The sequence below is a fragment of the Trichomycterus rosablanca genome, chromosome 9 (assembly GCF_030014385.1).
Source record: "Trichomycterus rosablanca isolate fTriRos1 chromosome 9, fTriRos1.hap1, whole genome shotgun sequence".
NCBI classification, from domain to species: Eukaryota; Metazoa; Chordata; class Actinopteri; order Siluriformes; family Trichomycteridae; genus Trichomycterus; species Trichomycterus rosablanca.
This window is the reverse complement of record NC_085996.1, coordinates 1,490,845-1,508,557: the sequence shown is the minus strand read 5'-3', so window position 1 is coordinate 1,508,557 and position 17,713 is coordinate 1,490,845. Positions and strand designations below refer to the sequence as shown.

General features: G+C 46.5%; 1 protein-coding gene across 1 annotated transcript in view; it reads right to left on the bottom strand.

The window, feature by feature from the left end:
- Positions 1 to 4,583: 4,583 nt before the first annotated feature.
- Positions 4,584 to 17,713, bottom strand: part of dlgap2b (discs, large (Drosophila) homolog-associated protein 2b) — a 55,884-nt gene continuing 42,754 nt past the window's right edge. Inside the window, exons 3-6 of the mRNA XM_063001564.1 lie at positions 16,838 to 17,046; positions 15,664 to 15,820; positions 12,181 to 12,400; positions 4,584 to 5,442 (exon numbers count right to left, since the gene is read on the bottom strand). Of these exons, the coding sequence (XP_062857634.1) occupies positions 4,622 to 5,442; positions 12,181 to 12,400; positions 15,664 to 15,820; positions 16,838 to 17,046 (1,407 nt within the window). The 3' untranslated portion in view covers positions 4,584 to 4,621. The remainder of the gene's footprint in view (positions 5,443 to 12,180; positions 12,401 to 15,663; positions 15,821 to 16,837; positions 17,047 to 17,713) is intronic.

Here is a 17,713-nt window from a genome sequence, read left to right as displayed (position 1 = left end):
TAATAACTCACCGATTGGTCACGTGATCAATTTATCACAATATATACGGTCGGGGCGAGGACGTGTGCATTCAGATATGTTTAAAATACCCCCCCAATATAATGATGTAAATATGATAAATAAACACGTTCCACTCCATAGCTTAGTGTCATGTTGGGATCCGTCAACGTTCCCATCGATTATTGATATAACAGGAATGATTTAAAATAGCAGGAACCCCCAATATCCCTACTGGTACACTTCAACCCCCCCTTCCCCCCCAACCCCCCCTTCCCCCCCAACCCCCTGTCCCGTTCCATTCCATTGGGGTACGAATCCTTTATCCAGACCAGCATCACCAGATCACGTCTGGTGTAAACACAGTACATTTCCTACCCTACAAACTTTGGCTTCATGATGATAACGATCCCTCCTCTTAAAAATAATATATACTTTTATTATGTCTTTATATAATTAAACTACACAGAATAAAATAGCAAAATATATATAGAGAGATAGTTTTAAATGTTTAGGAATGTTTCTCGTATATTTGATTAGGATTTATTTCCTTTTATAAATAGATTTCTCCTTTTATAGGAAGGATTTTCCAGGATTCACAGTATAACTCCAGTATAACTCCAGTATAACACCTAAACGCCTGCCTCTTAATATATATTATATTAGTATATACACCGATCAGCCATAACATTAAAACCACCTCCTGGTTTCTACGCTCACTGTCCATTTTATCAGCTCCATTTTCATGCTGTTCTTCAATGGTCAGGACCCCCACGGAGCAGGTATTATTTAGATGGTGGATGATTCTCAGCACTGCAGTGACACTGACATGGTGGTGGTGTGTTAGTGTGTGTTGTACTGGTATGAGTGGATCAGACACAGCAGCGCTGCTGGAGTTTTTAAACACCGTGTCCACTCACTGTCCACTCTATTAGACACTCCTACCTAGTCGGTCCACCTTGTAGATGTAAAGTCAGAGACGATCGCTCATCTATTGCTGCTGTTTGAGTCGCTCATCTTCTAGACCTTCATCAGTGGTCACAGGACGCTGTTGGCTGGATGTTTTTAGTTGGTGGACTATTCTCAGTCCAGCAGTGACACTGAGGTGTTTAAACCTTACTCATACTAGCACAACACACACTAACACACCACCACCATGTCAGTGTCACTGCAGTGCTGAGAATCATCCACCACCTAAATAATACCTGCTCTGTGGGGGTCCTGACCATTGAAGAACAGGGTGAAAGGGGGCTAATAAAGTATGTAGAGAAATAGATGGACTACAGTCAGTAATTGTAGAACTACAAAGTGCTTCTATATGGTAAGTGGAGCTGATAACATGGACAGTGAGTGTAGAAACAAGGAGGTGGTTTTAATGTTATGCCTGATCAGTGTAAACTACGGACAAAAGAAAATAAATGTAAAGCTAAAATCCTGCTGTTATCTGTGAGGTACAAAATCTTCCTCCACATCTGTAATTAATTTTCCCTCCTCGTTCCGTTCAGACGAAGGTTTTAGTTGTGAGAACAGATTCTAATCACCGCTTGGTCCCGCTTCAGTTACACGAACCCACGCAGAGGGGCGACGGATAACGAGTTCGGCTCAGAAATCATAACGAGGACGATCTCGCTACACACGTTCGTTTCGTTCGTTCCGTTTCACCCTGGAGAGTGTCTTTAGGATATTTATGGAAAGGCTTTTTGTGAAGGAAGCATTAAAGTCGCTGCTAACGAGTAACTTCCAAGCGTCCTATAAACTGTTAGCATGTGATTCCTCCATCTGGCCACCAGGGGTCATTTTTGGCAATTTTATTAATTATTATTATTAATATTATTATGAATATTAACTATCTTTTCTGCACATTTAAGACATGAACAAACCACACACCCACGCTCCTCCCTGACACATAACACACACCCTTCCGTGAAGGTGAGGCTAGCTCGAGGCTTCACTATCGGGGACTCAGGAATTATGGTTCGAGCCTGGCTCAGAGCTTCATGGCATCGTCATGGTTCTTTCTTACCACTCAGGATCCTCACCTGATCTTTAATCGAGCATTAAATCAACTTAGTACTAATTTACGTTTCGGAGTTTGCGATTTTCTGGAACAGTCCATAAAATTACGACCATAATCTTTTATTTTTGATAATGAAATATGTAATGAAATGAGCCAAATTGAGTCTCCCAACACGAAGAGACTGGATTGCCCAGAAAACACACAAAAAATAGGTACAGACAAACAAAAGAACGCTTGGTTGCAATTCCGCCAGCTACTCAATCCACCACAGTAACAAGACAAAAACGATGACCTAAGAACCAGACGGAGTTCAAAAAAAAAAAAAAAAAAAAAAAAAACACTAGAAAGCTGCCACGCCACCTACAGACAAAACTCAGGAACCGGAAGGACGTCCAGGGCAGCTGCAACTGTTTACCGCCCCCTGGAAACCAAAACCCTTGGAAAAAGAACACCAGTGACCAGGCAGAAACCAGACGGGTAGTTAAATCTGACCGTCAGCCAGGCAGCAGAGCTAACAAACAAAACTAACCAAAAACAAAAACCCGAACCCGAACCCAAACTGAGTCCCATGTACGCGTATTACTAGTTCCACCAGGTGTAGCGAGGAACATTTGATGAGGCACAGAGAATGCTTTAAATGTGCCGTATTGACGCATTCTGTCAATCTGTGCCTCCAAGTTAACCCAGTACAAAACCACTACACACCCCCTCCAGTAAAACTGGTCACAGTGGCTCCAGAGCCACCCAGTGCAGGAAGCCAGTGGACCCACGAGGGAGTCAATCCTTTGCACCCAGCCGCTCCAAGAGTCAACTTGGAGTAGTCGTTTCACGATACAAGGGAACCCCCTAACAAACAGAGGCAAGGCTAGAACCCAGGACTCATGTCTGTGCAGAACCCACACCACCCCCTAAGCTCTACAGGTGGCCAGCCTACTAAGTTCGATGACTGGTAGTTTGCTCATCCCTTAAAATGCTGAAAAGTCGGACTGTTTTTGCTCCGGTTAGGATTCAGGTGAGGGTTAGGTAAGGGTGACCCCCGGTGGGCAGGTGGAGTAATTACACGAGAAGATGTTCTACACACATTTGAATGAGTTACGGAACGGAATTTCCACAGTAGTTTCAGTACCACAGTGACAAAGTGCTGCAGTGTGCGGTGCATCCTGATTTCAGTCCCACAGCTTATTACCATCACAAAAACACCGGCATCCGGAAATACATCGTACCGCCACCAGATCGAGCGTAAACAAAGACAATCGGCTCACTTCAGCACATTCGTTCTGTCTAATCACACATCATCAGCACACGGAACAGTGATGGGCAGGTCACGTATCCTCAATCAAGTGCTCAAATGCACGAAAACGAAAAAATACGCTCTACAAATACAGTTTAACACAATATAACACGACCTGTTCAAGCCCGGCGGCAAAACTAACCAGCCAATTCAATGTAATATTTAATTAGTAATATTAAATTTTTATGTTTCTTATGCTGCCATAAAGTCCTGACTGGCTTTTTATTCTTATAAAAGCAGTGTTTATGTAATGTACTGTATAATGGACACATGTGGACCACGGTCATATGAACACATGACCAGGAGCTCGGACATCCCGTTCCAAAACATGGGAGGGCTTTCCGCAACGTTTTCAAGTGTCTGTAGGAATTTGTGCCCCCGAGGTACTGTAAGAGCATCTGTGTTACTAGTTCCACCAGGTGTAGTGAGGAACATTTGATGAGGCGCAGAGGCCGACCCAGTGCAAAACCACTGCATACCCCCTCAATCACTTATGGTCGCAGTGGCTCCAGAGCATGGTGCCAAGATGCCAGCGGACCAATGGGGGGGGGTTGCAGGTGTCTACCCTGTGTACTCAGCTGCAAGTTGATTCTGAACAGCATTTACATTTTCGACATTTAGCCGACGCTTTTATTCAAAGTGACATATTGTACTGTGACAGTACACAGTCTGAGCAATTGAGGGTTAAGGGCCTTGCTTAAGGGCCCAACACTAGCAACCTGGCAGTGGTGTGACTTGAACCAACCTTCTGATTAATAGTCCAGTACCCTAACCACTAGGCTACAGCCTAGGATTGACGTTTCGGAGTGTTTGAGGTCAAGTAGCAAGGTGTGTGTCCGAAACTCCTGAACTCTATAATCAGCTGGGGTGTCCACATACTTCTGGTCATGCTTATGTTTAAAATACGGAAAGTAAAATTGGCTTTTATAAAATTTACGTCTTGTTTGTAATGTGAGTACTTGATTAGTCGACCGCTCGTGCCCATCACTGTGTAACCTGGTCAGATCAGAGGGACTCGTTGGTACTAACGAGGGCAGCGTTGGTTCATCATAATCGATTAAAATTCTCACAAGACGTTGACATTCATTGGCACATTTCAGAGGCGAACCTGCGACGATGAGAACATGAAAACGACACGTCGAAATAAATTCCATGGTGATGCTTTAGCCGGCCTAAGGTACGCCAACGTGGCATCTTCTGATCTAAACGTGTTTTAAAAATAAGAAAAGCCTAGCTAGCAATCATCTCTGCATAGAGCAAAGGGACGAGGACTCTGAACGCCGGCTCCTGCCTGGTCCCCGTGTGCAGGTTTGGGATCAGAACGACAGCGACAGGTAGGACATGGGACCGCTAGTGTACTTCCTGCACCAGAGTTCCAGACTGTGACTCCTCTGCCCTTCTGCTCGACTCCGACTTTTCTTCTTCCTGCCCGCGGTGTCCAGCTTGGTCTCCATCAGCGGCCTCTGACCCGACAGGTCTGTGGGACTCGCCGGACTGGCCGGGCTCGAGGGACTGTTAGAGGTTGACGGTCCCTCCGGCGTCCCTTCCGTGATCTCTATTCTCGGCGGCCTCATCACCTCGAAGATGTTAAAGCGAGCCGGCTCTGGCTGGCACATGACCGAGACGTCTGCGGTGCTTTGCCGGACCAGAGCGTTATTGTTGGTCTGGATGCCGACCGACACCCTGTCGCCCGACTGTCCGGACGTCCCGGTCGCCACCTCCCGGCACAGCGTCCACATGTTGTAGCACTGCGTGAAGTTGAAGAAGTTGCTGTTAAAGGTCTTGAGCTCGTTGCACACGTCGCGGCGCAGCTCGGCCAGCTCGTAGCGCATGGCCGCGATCTCCTCCTTCCACTGCATGTTGAAGGCCGCCACCATGTTGGCGGACTCCTTGAAGGCCTGAATGGCCTGAGGGACGTGCGGCTCGGGGATGGAGGGGGTCGGGGCGGGGATGCGGTACACGGGCGGAGAACACGTGGGAGCCACGGAGATGGCCGTTACGGTGGAGCTCGTGCTGTGATGGCTCCGGGCGGCGTTCTCTCTCTCGAAGCGTTCGAGCTCCTGGTACGCCGAGGAGCTGGCGCCGTCGTCGTCTTCTATCATGTCCTCGTTCAGCAAGGACGTGCCTTCATAGCCCTCTGGAAGAAAGATTTGGATACGCACATACAAGGACATTCAGAGGAATTAACAGCAGTGGGGTTACGATCAAATAACCCCTGATTTATAAAATATATCTGCACCTTTAGCATGCAAGGAAAAATCTGTCACCAGCGTTTGTTCTTTAAAGATTAGTTAGCGTCACCCAATCGAGCAGTCGTCGGGTCAGTCGCGTCCTTGCATACTGTTGCTAAGTAACACACACTATCTTCTGTACCAGTTTTAGATATATCCAATCATCCTGGCTACTCCGGTGACCTCGGTTACTTGCACAACGCTCTTGCTGGCTGATGGGAGCCAGCCAGCAGGGGGTTCCTACCAAGTCCTAACATGTACTTCTACAAGTCCCGTCAGAACGCCGCCTCCCGAAATAACTGAACCTGCAGAACTTAACGTGGTTCCGTTGCTACTTTTCTGTTCTGGCCGTCTCGGACACTCGCTCAGTGATCATCATCTTCCTCCGTTAGATTTTCAAACCCAGATCGAGGCTTCCAACAGCCGGATCTTGGTGATATATCCAGTACAGCTGCTTAAATCATTTCCACGTGGTAAAATGTGAAACTCGGAAAAAATAAAAAGCTTTTGGTTCAGGCGGTGCAGAGCTTTGATCTTTGATCAGTTTGTAGGGTCGCTCTGGGTAGCCTAACATTAAAAACGAAATATACTTATCAAACGAAGTACTTATAAAATATATAAATATATCTATTTTTTGTCTGCTTGTTTCCAAACCTTATTTCAGGCAGGTTAGACGTCCGTATGTGTACAGAATGTGTTTTGTGGGACCTTGTACCTGCAAGATGGTGCAGGATGAATCAAGGTATTATAGTGAGGAAGCAGGTAGGGCGTTCCTGCTAGGTGGCACGAGTCTCTATCAGCCAGTTTGACATGATCGCCTAACGTCCGAGTGTCCGGGGAACAATCAATACGACGCAGGCCTACACGCTTTAGTGGTCGGGTTCAGGAGGGTCAAAGACGAGGTCCACGAGGTGCCTCTCTTGTCCGATCACTCAGGTTTGATAACGGTGGGGAGGTGCGCGCTGATGTCCTGCGAAAGCCTTCATGACCTTGTTACCTGCCGCGCCAACAATGCTGCTCCTGCCAGATGTGACGGAAACCTGGTGTGTTTGCACCAAGAATGTCAAGAACTCACTACAGACTTTATAACAGACTGGACTGAATAATAACTCACATTATTTTTGCTAGTTATACCTTTTAGTTCATTTTAATTCTGTGTTGGTATGATTTGTGTAAATCCTATTTATTCTAATTATTCTCCAGGCCAGCCGAGGAGGACGAGGGGTACCTGCTGAGTTCCTCTGGTTCCTCTTAAGGTTCCTTCCTGTAATTTTAAGGGAGGTTTTCTTGCCACTGTCGCCCTCTGCTTGCTCAACAGGGGTTTTTGTTTTTTTATCTGCTGGTCCTGGATTCTGTAAAGTTGCTTTGAGACGATGTCTATCGTAAAAAGTGCTGTATAAATAGATTTGACTTGACTTGACCGAGAGCGCCAGAGTTTGAAATGCACCCCGCCCGCATGTTCTGGTCGTACGTCACGAGTTCGCCGGCTGCCGACTAAAAGTGCTGGGTGACAGTTTTTCCTCACACGCCGCCGGCTCTGTAATGTGTGTTTACACTGCCTTCTCACTCCTGTCAAACAACATCAACCTCCAAATGTCTTTCCATCTTTTCCACATGCAGTCTGCTCAACGTTCCGTCCAAGCATCATCGTGATCGGTCTGCCAAAATGTCCAAATTTTAAAAAATAACCAAAACTTAAAAGCTTCTGTACGTTTCACAGCAAATGTCAGATTGTTCTTTTTTTAATGCAACAGAGAAGATGAAAAGGCAACGGAAGAATCACATGTAAGTGGTTCAGGTAATAGATATGAACCCTATTGAACATATGAGGTCCACCTCTGTGAGGCCGATTGAACCGTATGGAAATGTAGAGAAAGGGGGTGGGGGGTGTAAACCAAGTGTGGTGTAAGAGGAACCTAAAACAGGTCTTGAAGGGCTGCACCGGGGAGAGGCTGCAATCCCACTGTCCTACACAGCTGAAAAACGTCAACCACCAACCGTGCCCGTAGCTCCCAAGCCCATGTTTCTGGGTTTATAAACCGCGACCTCACGTTTTCATGCTCATGGTAAGAAGCTTTACCCAGTGACGTGGTCTCGGACCGGAGCAGAGGTCCGGGAAAGCTTAAAGCGATGCAGATGGGAGCCTTTTGCGAGTTGCTCTCATTGTGGATCGTAATTCTCCCCTGATCTGACCTTAAAACAGTTTGTAGCTGCTAGTCCCTATGAGGTAAAGAAGGCAGTGCAAAAACACACATATACATGGATATATGTATGAGACAGGTAACACGGCTGCTGCAATTCCTCTGGATCTCCTTGCAGTGTCCGGTGCTCAATAGGGAGATTCTATTTCCTTCCTCCGCTCTGGGCTAAATGCGTCTGTGCGATTTCTACTACGGATTTTTAGGCAGGCTTAGATTACCTAAGGTACACAGGTATTAAAAGCCCTAAATTAAATTTCGCGATTATTTTTGAAAGAAATCCGACTGTCTGACTTGAGGTAATGAACCCATGATGGATGAATGTTTTGGTTTTTTGGACAGTTAATGGTCTGCGCTGTTTGTATGGTCACTCTGCAGTCTTTGGGTCTTTAAGGACAATTTTATTTCCTGCGACTAAAGAAAATACCAGATGATTAGATGATTTACTCCGTGGTGTAAAAAGCTCTATAAATGTATTCACCTCTTAGCTTGGCTTCTTAATTCCTCATCTGTGATTATGATTAATCATAGCTGGTCACAGACGCAGAGATAAATAAGGTTATAGAACTCTCTACACCCCCAAATGAATCATCAGCGCTGTTGTACGTATACTTTTGACCCAGCATTGTTGTATATTTGTCATATTTTTAATAAACCAACAAAAAAAAATGGACAAAGAAGTTTGAGTTCCGATCATTTAGCCACAGACCACCAACAAAGTGCCAGAGCTGGTGCCAGTTCCTGCTAAGTACCAGACGTTTTAGGAATGGACCTTCGTTTTTACTGGATTTAGAGTCGACGATTCCGTATGTGGATGTGGGTGTTCCATCATCCGGAAACATAAGACGTAAGACACTGTATAAACGACATGGCGGAAGGTGCTCCATGGTTCCTTCTTTGATGGCGAATCTAACCGCCCAAAATTGACTTTTTCAGTGACTGTGTTCGGCATTAAGGGCATAAATGCAGGTAAACAATGTTACCTATGGTGGGGCTAGGATGAAACTCCGATCAAACTGTGGCAAAGCATTTCTCTTCCATGCCGTTCAGTCTCTTGCATCAAAGGTTCATTGGTTCCAAATCAGTTTGATTACGGGGCCAGAGCGGCACCAATGTTTCTGGCTGAGAACCTGTAATTTTGCAGCATAAAAGCGCCAAACTGTTCAGGATTTTGGCACCGGCACCATGCCAGTGGAAAAGTGCTACGAAAGGACCCTGTTCTGTCCTGTTTGTACCCAGACAATAAGGGTATAGTATAGTATAAAAATGTGGGAACTATACCAGACAGTACGCTTCTCATAGTCTCCGTTTCAGATGTTTTACAGTTTGCAAAGTGACCACATGCTTCTCGATGAAGTCAGCAGCAGGTCACTGGACTGAACACTGGACACACTGGTAAACGTGGAGTTGTAAATGTCCTTCAGTGTGACTTTTCGGACATTATCTATATCATAAATGCACACCAGAAACAATTTAAACTCATTTCTCATTATTAATTCTCCTACAGCATTAAAATCACTATATATAAATAAATATTAGTTTATTTTAAGCCAGACAGCTGATGTAATTGAGTTATATACCAAACTGAACCAGATAACAGTGACCACATCTTATTTTCGCGCCCACGGTCAGTGCCGTGAGGGGGCGTGAAGAGTCGAGCGGGTGAAAGAGATTCAGCAGGGTACGACGGTGGGATTGGCGAAACTCTCTCCTCGTTCCCGTGTGGCTGCAGTCTTGTGGATATTGTTAATGGTCCAATCGAACAAGAAAACAAGAAGGTACCGAAACAACAAACAAATCCATTAACATTGGAAACAGAAGCTGGGTTACAATATTTCACATCAGATCTTCAAAAGAAATAAAGAAAGAAATAAAAGAATTAGTGCTTCAATAGGGTTCATAGCTATACGTGAAGTGTACACAGATGCACCGTTGATGTGTGGGTGTGTTTGCTGAGGGAGTGGGAATGTTTGCACGGAGACCCACTTACTGTGGATTCAGAACGTCTTCGGATCCCGTGACCTTGCGTTCACTTTGATGCATTGGGGATTTTGAATGGATAGGATTGACGTTTTTACCTATCGATCTACACTCGTTCACCCACAATGGCTGGATTTAATTCATATTGGATGTAGTTCGGAAAGGAACACTGCACTTCTGCACAAATACCAAGCCGTGAGGTCCAAGGAACCGTCCGTGGATCTGTGTGATCAAACTGTGGCAAAGCCCATTGAAACTTAGCACTCCATTGAACCTTCCTAGAGTTCTTAGAGCCGCCTGGCAAAACTGGGTGCATTGTAAGTAAGCATTTTGGTCAGGAGGTAAGAAAGAACCCCAGAGTCACTCTAAACAGGGGGACCTGTCGGACAATCAACCATCTCTGCACATCCCCATAAACCAGACGCCTTTGAGTTAGATGTCTAATGAAATGAAAATTAAACTCTGTGCAGAACAGGGACTGAACATCAGGGCTAATACTAACCCTACTGTGAAACACGGTGGTGTGAGCATCAGGTTTTAGGGGACTTTTCAGCCAAATACAGACAAAAACTCCTCTGGAGCTGCGATTCACCTTTCAATGACCCAAAGCATGCATCGAAAACAACACCAAAAAGGCTTTGGGGCGGGACTCTGAATATCTTTCAGTGGAGAGCCCAGTGGAGAGCTCGAAGATTGGGATAAACTGCCCAAATCCAGATGTGCAAAGCTTGCAGAGGCGTACAAAAGAAGACTTTAGATTTAGATTTTTAGGTGGAGCTCGGTGGTAAAAACGCTCATTACATCCATTCAAAGTCAAATCCACAAAACAATAAAGTGTGTGAAAAATCACAGGGGTGTGAATACTTTCTGAATCCACCGTATCTTACTCATGAAGGAGGCGTGTTGCGCAAAACTTTAAATAAATCAAATAAATTATATTTACTTTTACAACCCAAACAAACTGAACTGACCTCTTTAATTTTATACTGAAAGAAATGAACATTCCGAGTGGAACTCTGGTGGGTTTTTTCAGAATTTCTCGACCGTTGCCGTTTGTTTATTATACCGTCATGATGACGGCCGTCGTTTAGTCTTTGCTAGTTAGCTGCATAGCTGCATTTTACGCCGTCGTAATAAACTGACTGGAGATGCTAAGCTAAGCCTTTCAGAGCCAAACATGATCCCGGGAACATGAAAACACATCTGGAGAACATCGAGACGGTCATGATGGTCACGGTGGAGACCGTAAGCCACGAGAGCCATGGAATCATACACTGCATAGCCAAAAGTATGCGGACACTCCTACTAATGAGTTGAAGTCCCGTTCTTCTCAGCATGATCACGTCCACGAGCACATGTTCTGACTAGTGTGCATCTACACAGAGCTGGTCTCAACCAACTCAATACTCCTGAGATGAATTAAACTTACAAAGTCTTGAGAGAAGCCTCCTCAGCAGAGTGAAAAGATCACGTAGCGGTCACTCTATTTTAATGCTGTTTGTTTTTGAAACAGGACGTCCAGCAAGCTCACAATCAGGCGTCCAAATACTTTTGGCCATATAGCGTGTGTACCAAAAGAAGACAAAACATCAAAAGCAGGTCTAACAAATGGCCTGCGCTCGTAAATGTATAACGTGTTTATATGGGACTGCGGGACGGGCGCTCAGGTGGCGCTGCGGGATATTCCGCTAGCACACCAACGCCGAGATTCTGAACTCCTCGGCTCGAAACTCGCAGTTGCCCCCGGTCGGCTGGGTGCCATCTGGCTAGCACAATTGGCGGTGTCTGCAGCAGGGTGGGGGCCGGGCTATGAGTGGGTGGGATCTTCATACGCTGTGTAGGGATTCTGATTGGCGGAAGAGACGCCTGTGCAGAATCTCTCACAGCACGTCATGCACTGCTATCCGTGAATCAACCATCCTTCGTGTAGGCACCTCGACCAGCCAGCAGAGGCCGCAAGCGCAGCAGCAACGATCCTGCCTACACACACAGCCAGTCGTGTCTCAGAGGTGGAGGTGGACCAGCTCCGTTTCTATCCCCGATTAACGAACGTCTCGTCACGTGGCTCTCCGACGTGTATTTTTGTCTCGAGATCATTTCTGGCTCCGCTTTTCAGATCTGTATGTTTTTAGCTGACCTGCTTCCTCTTATTTATCTCTATCATCAACTTTTTGTCAAGTTTCCGATCAAGATGATGCTTATATGGTGCAAAACCGCAATAACAGACACACAGAGAAAAGAAAATGAACAAACAGACAGACACATAAAAGGACAGGACTCGTCCAGGAACATTCACATCCCGGCACCTCTCAAGCACAAGGCTTCCCCACTGTACATACGTAGGCATGTCGGAAGGATGTACGGACGGACCAAACGATGAAAATGAGCTCTCAAAGCCTCTCGCTCTCAGCTTTTTTTTTTTTTCGGGACTGATGGGGCGAGGCGAGGCGGGGCGGGGCGGTTTACCTGTGGTGGATCTGAGAGTTGAAGTGACAGTGGAGGATGTCATTGAAGGCAAGCCGTCGTCGTCCTGCGAATACCCAGCCTGAATCGCACGCAGGTAACTGTGGCTCCGAGTGCGGAAGGAGCCGGGCGTGTCCAGGGCCTCCGCGCCCTGCGACTCTACTTCGCTAAAAACGGACTCGCAAACTGACTCATAGTGCCCATTGACCTCAGTCTCACTCACCTGAGAGACAAAAACAGGAATAGCAGTCCTTAATTTTTCCTCTTCCTTTCTCTTTCTCACCTGGATTCTTCCCCTTGGTGCAATAAATACGGAGGAGAGTTAGGACAGGGAAAACGCACAGAACACAGCAGAGAACCGCCGGCGTTTCCGCTAAACGAAAGGAAGGAAGCAGCACAGTAAAATAAAATACAAACATTAACTTTAAATAAAGGAATCCAATGTAGCCTCAAACCAAATATGGTTTCATCTGCAGGAACGAGGGCCCTACTGGGTCCCTACACAGCCCTGTTCGACCAACGTGGAATGTGCAGAACAGGGACTGAACATCAGGGCTAATACTAACCCTACTGTGAAACACGGTGGTGGCAGCATCAGGTTTTAGGCGACTTTTCAGCCAAATACAAACAAAAACTCCTCTGGAGCTGCAATCCACCTTTCAATGACCCAAAGCATGCAGCAAAAACAACACCGAAGAGGCTTTGGGGCGGGACTCTGAATGTCTTTCAGTAGAGAGACCTGAAGATGGCGGTTCCGATCTGACAGAGCTTAAGGATAGGGATAAACTGCCTAAATCCAGATGGGTTCCGTTCCAGTTTGTGATCCAGTTTGGAACCAAAGTGTGGTAGGTTCTTCAGCATGAACATTTATGGGCGTGTCAGGTTTTAGCGAAAAGAGAACATCTTCTTATCGCTGATGGTTGTTCCTACGGCTTCTTAATACCGTTTACCTCAGTTGTGTGCTGTGCAGCGCCCTGCATTGGTGACGCATCCTCAGTTTCAAAAACCGGTCTCTGAAGAGCACTAAGGTTCTGAGAAGCCAGTTCAAGATCTGGCTAAGTCTCCAATCTCAAGCTACAGCTTTCAATTTGGGTAATAATGACTAACACGTGCTTCCTCTCAGGCATCTTTTTGACTGATTTCTTTTGAATGACCTAGTGTTTCCCAATGATGGGGTAAATGGCATCCCTGTCACCTAGAGATCAGGAACATCTGGATCTTCTTCAAATTGGTTAGGTCCTCGACCACCTATGGCTTTGGCATAGCCACTACCTAATCACTAGCTAAGTCTCCAATATCAAGCTACAGCTTTCAATCTGGGTAATAATGGCTGACATGTGCTTCCTCTCAGGCATGTTTTTGATTGATTTATTGTGAATGAGCTAGTGTTACTTATTGATAGAGGAGGAAAATGGCATCCCTGTCACCTACAGAGCAGGAACATCTAGATCCTCTTCCGCTCGGTCAGGTTCTTGATCACCAATGGCTTTGGCGGTGCGAGGGTGGTGCATTTATGTGTCTGCAGCACCGTGTGGACGCCCTGTACATTGGATACCTTTAATCATAGACGCCAAACGCATGCACTGATCTCGACCGGCAGCAGCTACGTCGGAAACCTTCAAGAAATGATAAAGAATTTGGAACCACGAATCAGAAACACGTTCCTCTGACAGCCTGAACCAAATCCATCAAACAGCCAAACGGCTCCAACAACGTGCAGGATTTAAAGAAGAGCCGAAGAACCCAGAAGCAACCATCACACGTCCATCATCTCATCACCTCTGATCACCAGATTTCAATCACGTAGAAGTTTACATACACTTATAAGGAACATGAATGTCCAGATGAAGAACAATCATTATTTATCCATGACTGAATGATGTTATGTCTTTTTAGTTGTTCTATAAGTTAATTATGGGACAGTGGAAGCCTAAGCGGTAGAGCTTTCGGCTGTTAAAAGGAGGGTTGAGGGTTCGAATCTTGGCTCAGCCATGCAGCCACTGTTGGGACCTCGAGCACGGCTCTTAACCCCCTCAGAGAATTTTCATCAAATCATTAAAAGCTCAAGACTGCAAATAATTAAATAAATAAATAAATTCACGTCTCTTATAAGTGAATGCAAACGTCTGCTAAAGCCTCTAAGGTCTTACACTATGTGGCCAAAAGTATTGGGACGCCCCTTCTAAGTACTGAATTCATGTGTTTCAGCCACAACAGTTGCTAACAGTAGGGCTGCCGTGATTGGTCGACCTAGTCAATGACGTCGACGCATTTCAATATTTTAAGTTAGTTTTTAAAACTATGTTTATAAATGATCCTGTTTCATTTCTACAACGTTCATATGATTCCCTCAGCACTACTCGCTGTGTGCAGGACCTCAGTCGTATCTGCTCCGGTCACTGGTTGGCAGCATTAAGCGCCGTCTTAAAAAACACCGTCTGCAGCCGTCAGAGGACGATTGTAGAGCTTTCAAAGAAAAGATCAAAGTTCTCCACGACCCAAATCATCCAAAGTTTGGTGAGACTTAAAACTGTTACAAAACTAAAAGCTGGTTTGTTCTCTGTGTAAAGCTTTGATGGTACCACAGCAGCACCAGCACCGTGCTGCACGTCTATATTGTTTCATTACGCTTCTTAATCGTGGAGATCTTGGAATACCGTATTTCTTAGCGAGTTCAGTTAGACCGCCGCGCACTTTGCTGCATTGGACTCGTGATTTTTGCGGTTGTCACGGCGCTCAAAGAGCAAAAAGCTTCTCATGTGAATGCGCCTGAACATTCACCACTGTGTTTACATGGTTTAGAATGTGAATTAAGTGTTGAGTGAATGTGGAGGTTAGAATCTGGGATCATTCTGTCGTTACTGTACGCTGGACTTAATGAGACGCGGCTACATCTAACTATTTTATTTCTGCTATAAGTTGAAGCACGTTGCTTTGTGTACAGAACACCATAAACACGTGCTGCCATATGAACATAAACCCTGTTTACATTTAGTTCTGTGTTATATTATTGTGACATAAAGCTTCTTTTTTCAAATAAAAGAAGCTTAAATCAGGTTCTGAATTAAATTATTTGAAGGAAAATCAATCGTTAGATTAATCGACTAATTTTAATAATAATGTCATTAGTGGCAGCAACAGTTTAGGGAAGGTCCTTTTCTGTTCCTGTGCACAAAGTGAGCCCCACTCAACAGCTCTGGGATAAACTGGAACATCGACTGATCAATCAGCGCCCAGCTGTACAAACAGGCACAAATTCCCACACACAGATACACTTCAAAGTCTTGTAAGAAGCTTCTCAGAGGAGTGAAAAGATCACACAGAGGTCACTGGGGCGCCCAACAAGCTCACGGTCGGGCGTCCGAATACTTTTGACCACACAGTGGACCGCGGCTCTATCACGACATCTCGTAGCCGAACCTCGAGCGGATCCTCCTCCGAACAACAGCGTGAAACATGAAGGTAGGAAGAGCGTCTCACACTCACCTGGCTCAGGCAGCTGGCCTGACTGAGGGTGCTGACGGCGCGCATGTAACTCTGGTTGCGGGAGCGGTACTGGGCGGGGTGGTAGGAGGCGGCCGGGTCCAGGGACGTGCCGGGGTGAGGTCGCAGGTCTCTCACTGTTTGCATGTGGTACCCTTGGCTAGATGGAGGCAAAGCAAGGTCATTAAACCGGCGATATAAAAGGAAATGATATTCTGGGGGCTGTACCTAACACACACCCTCTCCAGCATGTGTGTAGCACAACCAACCGCTTCTTTTCACCTGCACGAGGTGAGTTCCCACAGGGATCAGTGTTACACACTGCTCTCTATTATTCACCGTCTCTGTGCAGCGCCTCGACCAGCTAGCAGAGGCCGCAATTACAGCAGCAATGATGAGGAATCCCTCCAACAGCCAATCACGTCTGTCCAGGCGTCTGGCCGGCCAACAGCTGAGCCGAAACTCAAACTCTATAGCGAGAGATCTCAGCAGCGGTGGGCTAGCATGTCTCTGGCGAATTTTAACATCAATACAAGGTCAACGTACCGCCAGGGGTGCGCCAATCAGTAATAGGTGCGCTTTGAAATTTTGGATTCATGACTCTTGAGTCCCAGTGCCAGTGACGTCGCACTATTTAGAGGAAGCAGAACATTAGGACCACCCGCCTAACACGCCGCTGAAACAGCTCTGAGCCGCCGCTAGGAGATCACCAGCAGCTTCACTGCCGAAAGGGAAAAGACGGGACTAAACAGTGGGCGGGAACTTCGAGGCTGTGTAAGGACCCTGGTTAGTAGGCCGAGGCGCCTGTACAGAAGTGGAGGGACGTGGAGATCAGTGTGTGACTCTCCACGCTCTGATCCACCGATGTACGGGCGAATAAGAAGGAGTCAAGTCAAAGGGAGGGCGTGTCAGGAGGATATACCCTCCTTGTACACCATCAGGGTCTCCAGCAGAGGAAGAGGAACTGGCTACGACTAAACTGGGGATTAAGGAGCCAGGACAAGCTGTAAAAGACTCTACAGAGCGGTCCAATGTACGCCTGTACGAATCCGCCGCTGGAGCAGGAGCAAGAGCAGCGGGCAGCTCTCAGTGCTCAGGATTAGGAAGGGGAAACTGGCTCTCTGCTTCACACTAGTCTACCGAAACGTGGCAGAGGGACCCGACGTGCCCGTCGTACCTTTGGCTCTCTATGTGAGGTCTGTGAATGGTGGATTTAAGGATGAGGGCATCTGGGCGGACGGCTTTGTGAGGAGACGCTTTGGGGCTGCCGTCCGAGTCGGCGCTCTCGTCGTCGCCCATCGCTTTCACGTAACTGCTGCTGCGCATCCGGCGACACGGGATCTCCTCGTCCTTCCCTGGGTACGCGCTCCACTCGTCCTGAGGAACCTGAGGGGGCATCAGAGGGAGAAGACCTGCTGAAGTTCGTACAGAAGAACCGTGTACTAGTGACGGTAACGTACTGGAGTAACAGGCTAATGTAATCATTCACTGACTGATTTAGTAAGGGGGCATCATGGGAGCTTTTTCTGAAATTGCTGACGAAGGGAACAGGAGAGGCTCCAGCTGGGCTCGTCTAAATTTATCCTGCTCAGGATCTCAGGCAGCTTGTCAGAATCTGCTCGTCTAATTAACATCATCTGGTTATAATCACTGATTTCCAGCACCGGCGCACCAGCGTTGCCGAACCGGATCTTCATTCACAAGATGGTTAACATGTTCAGAACCTTCATGGTCGCAACCAGGTGTTGCTGCACCACCAACACCACGTTCACCTCCGTTACTCCAATCAGGCTTCGGAGTTTCCACTCTCGAGCCACTTCCAAAAATGACATCAGACCCCAAAAAAGAACGTCAGACCCCAAAAAAGAAGGAACATCTGACCCCAAAAAAGAACGTCAGACCCCAAAAAAGAAGGAACATCTGACCCCAAAAAGGAGGAACATCAGACCCCAAAAAAGGAGAACATCAGACCCCAAAAAGGAGGAACATCAGACCCCAAAAAAGGAGAACATCAGACCCCAAAAAGAAGGAACATCAGACCCCAAAAAGAAGG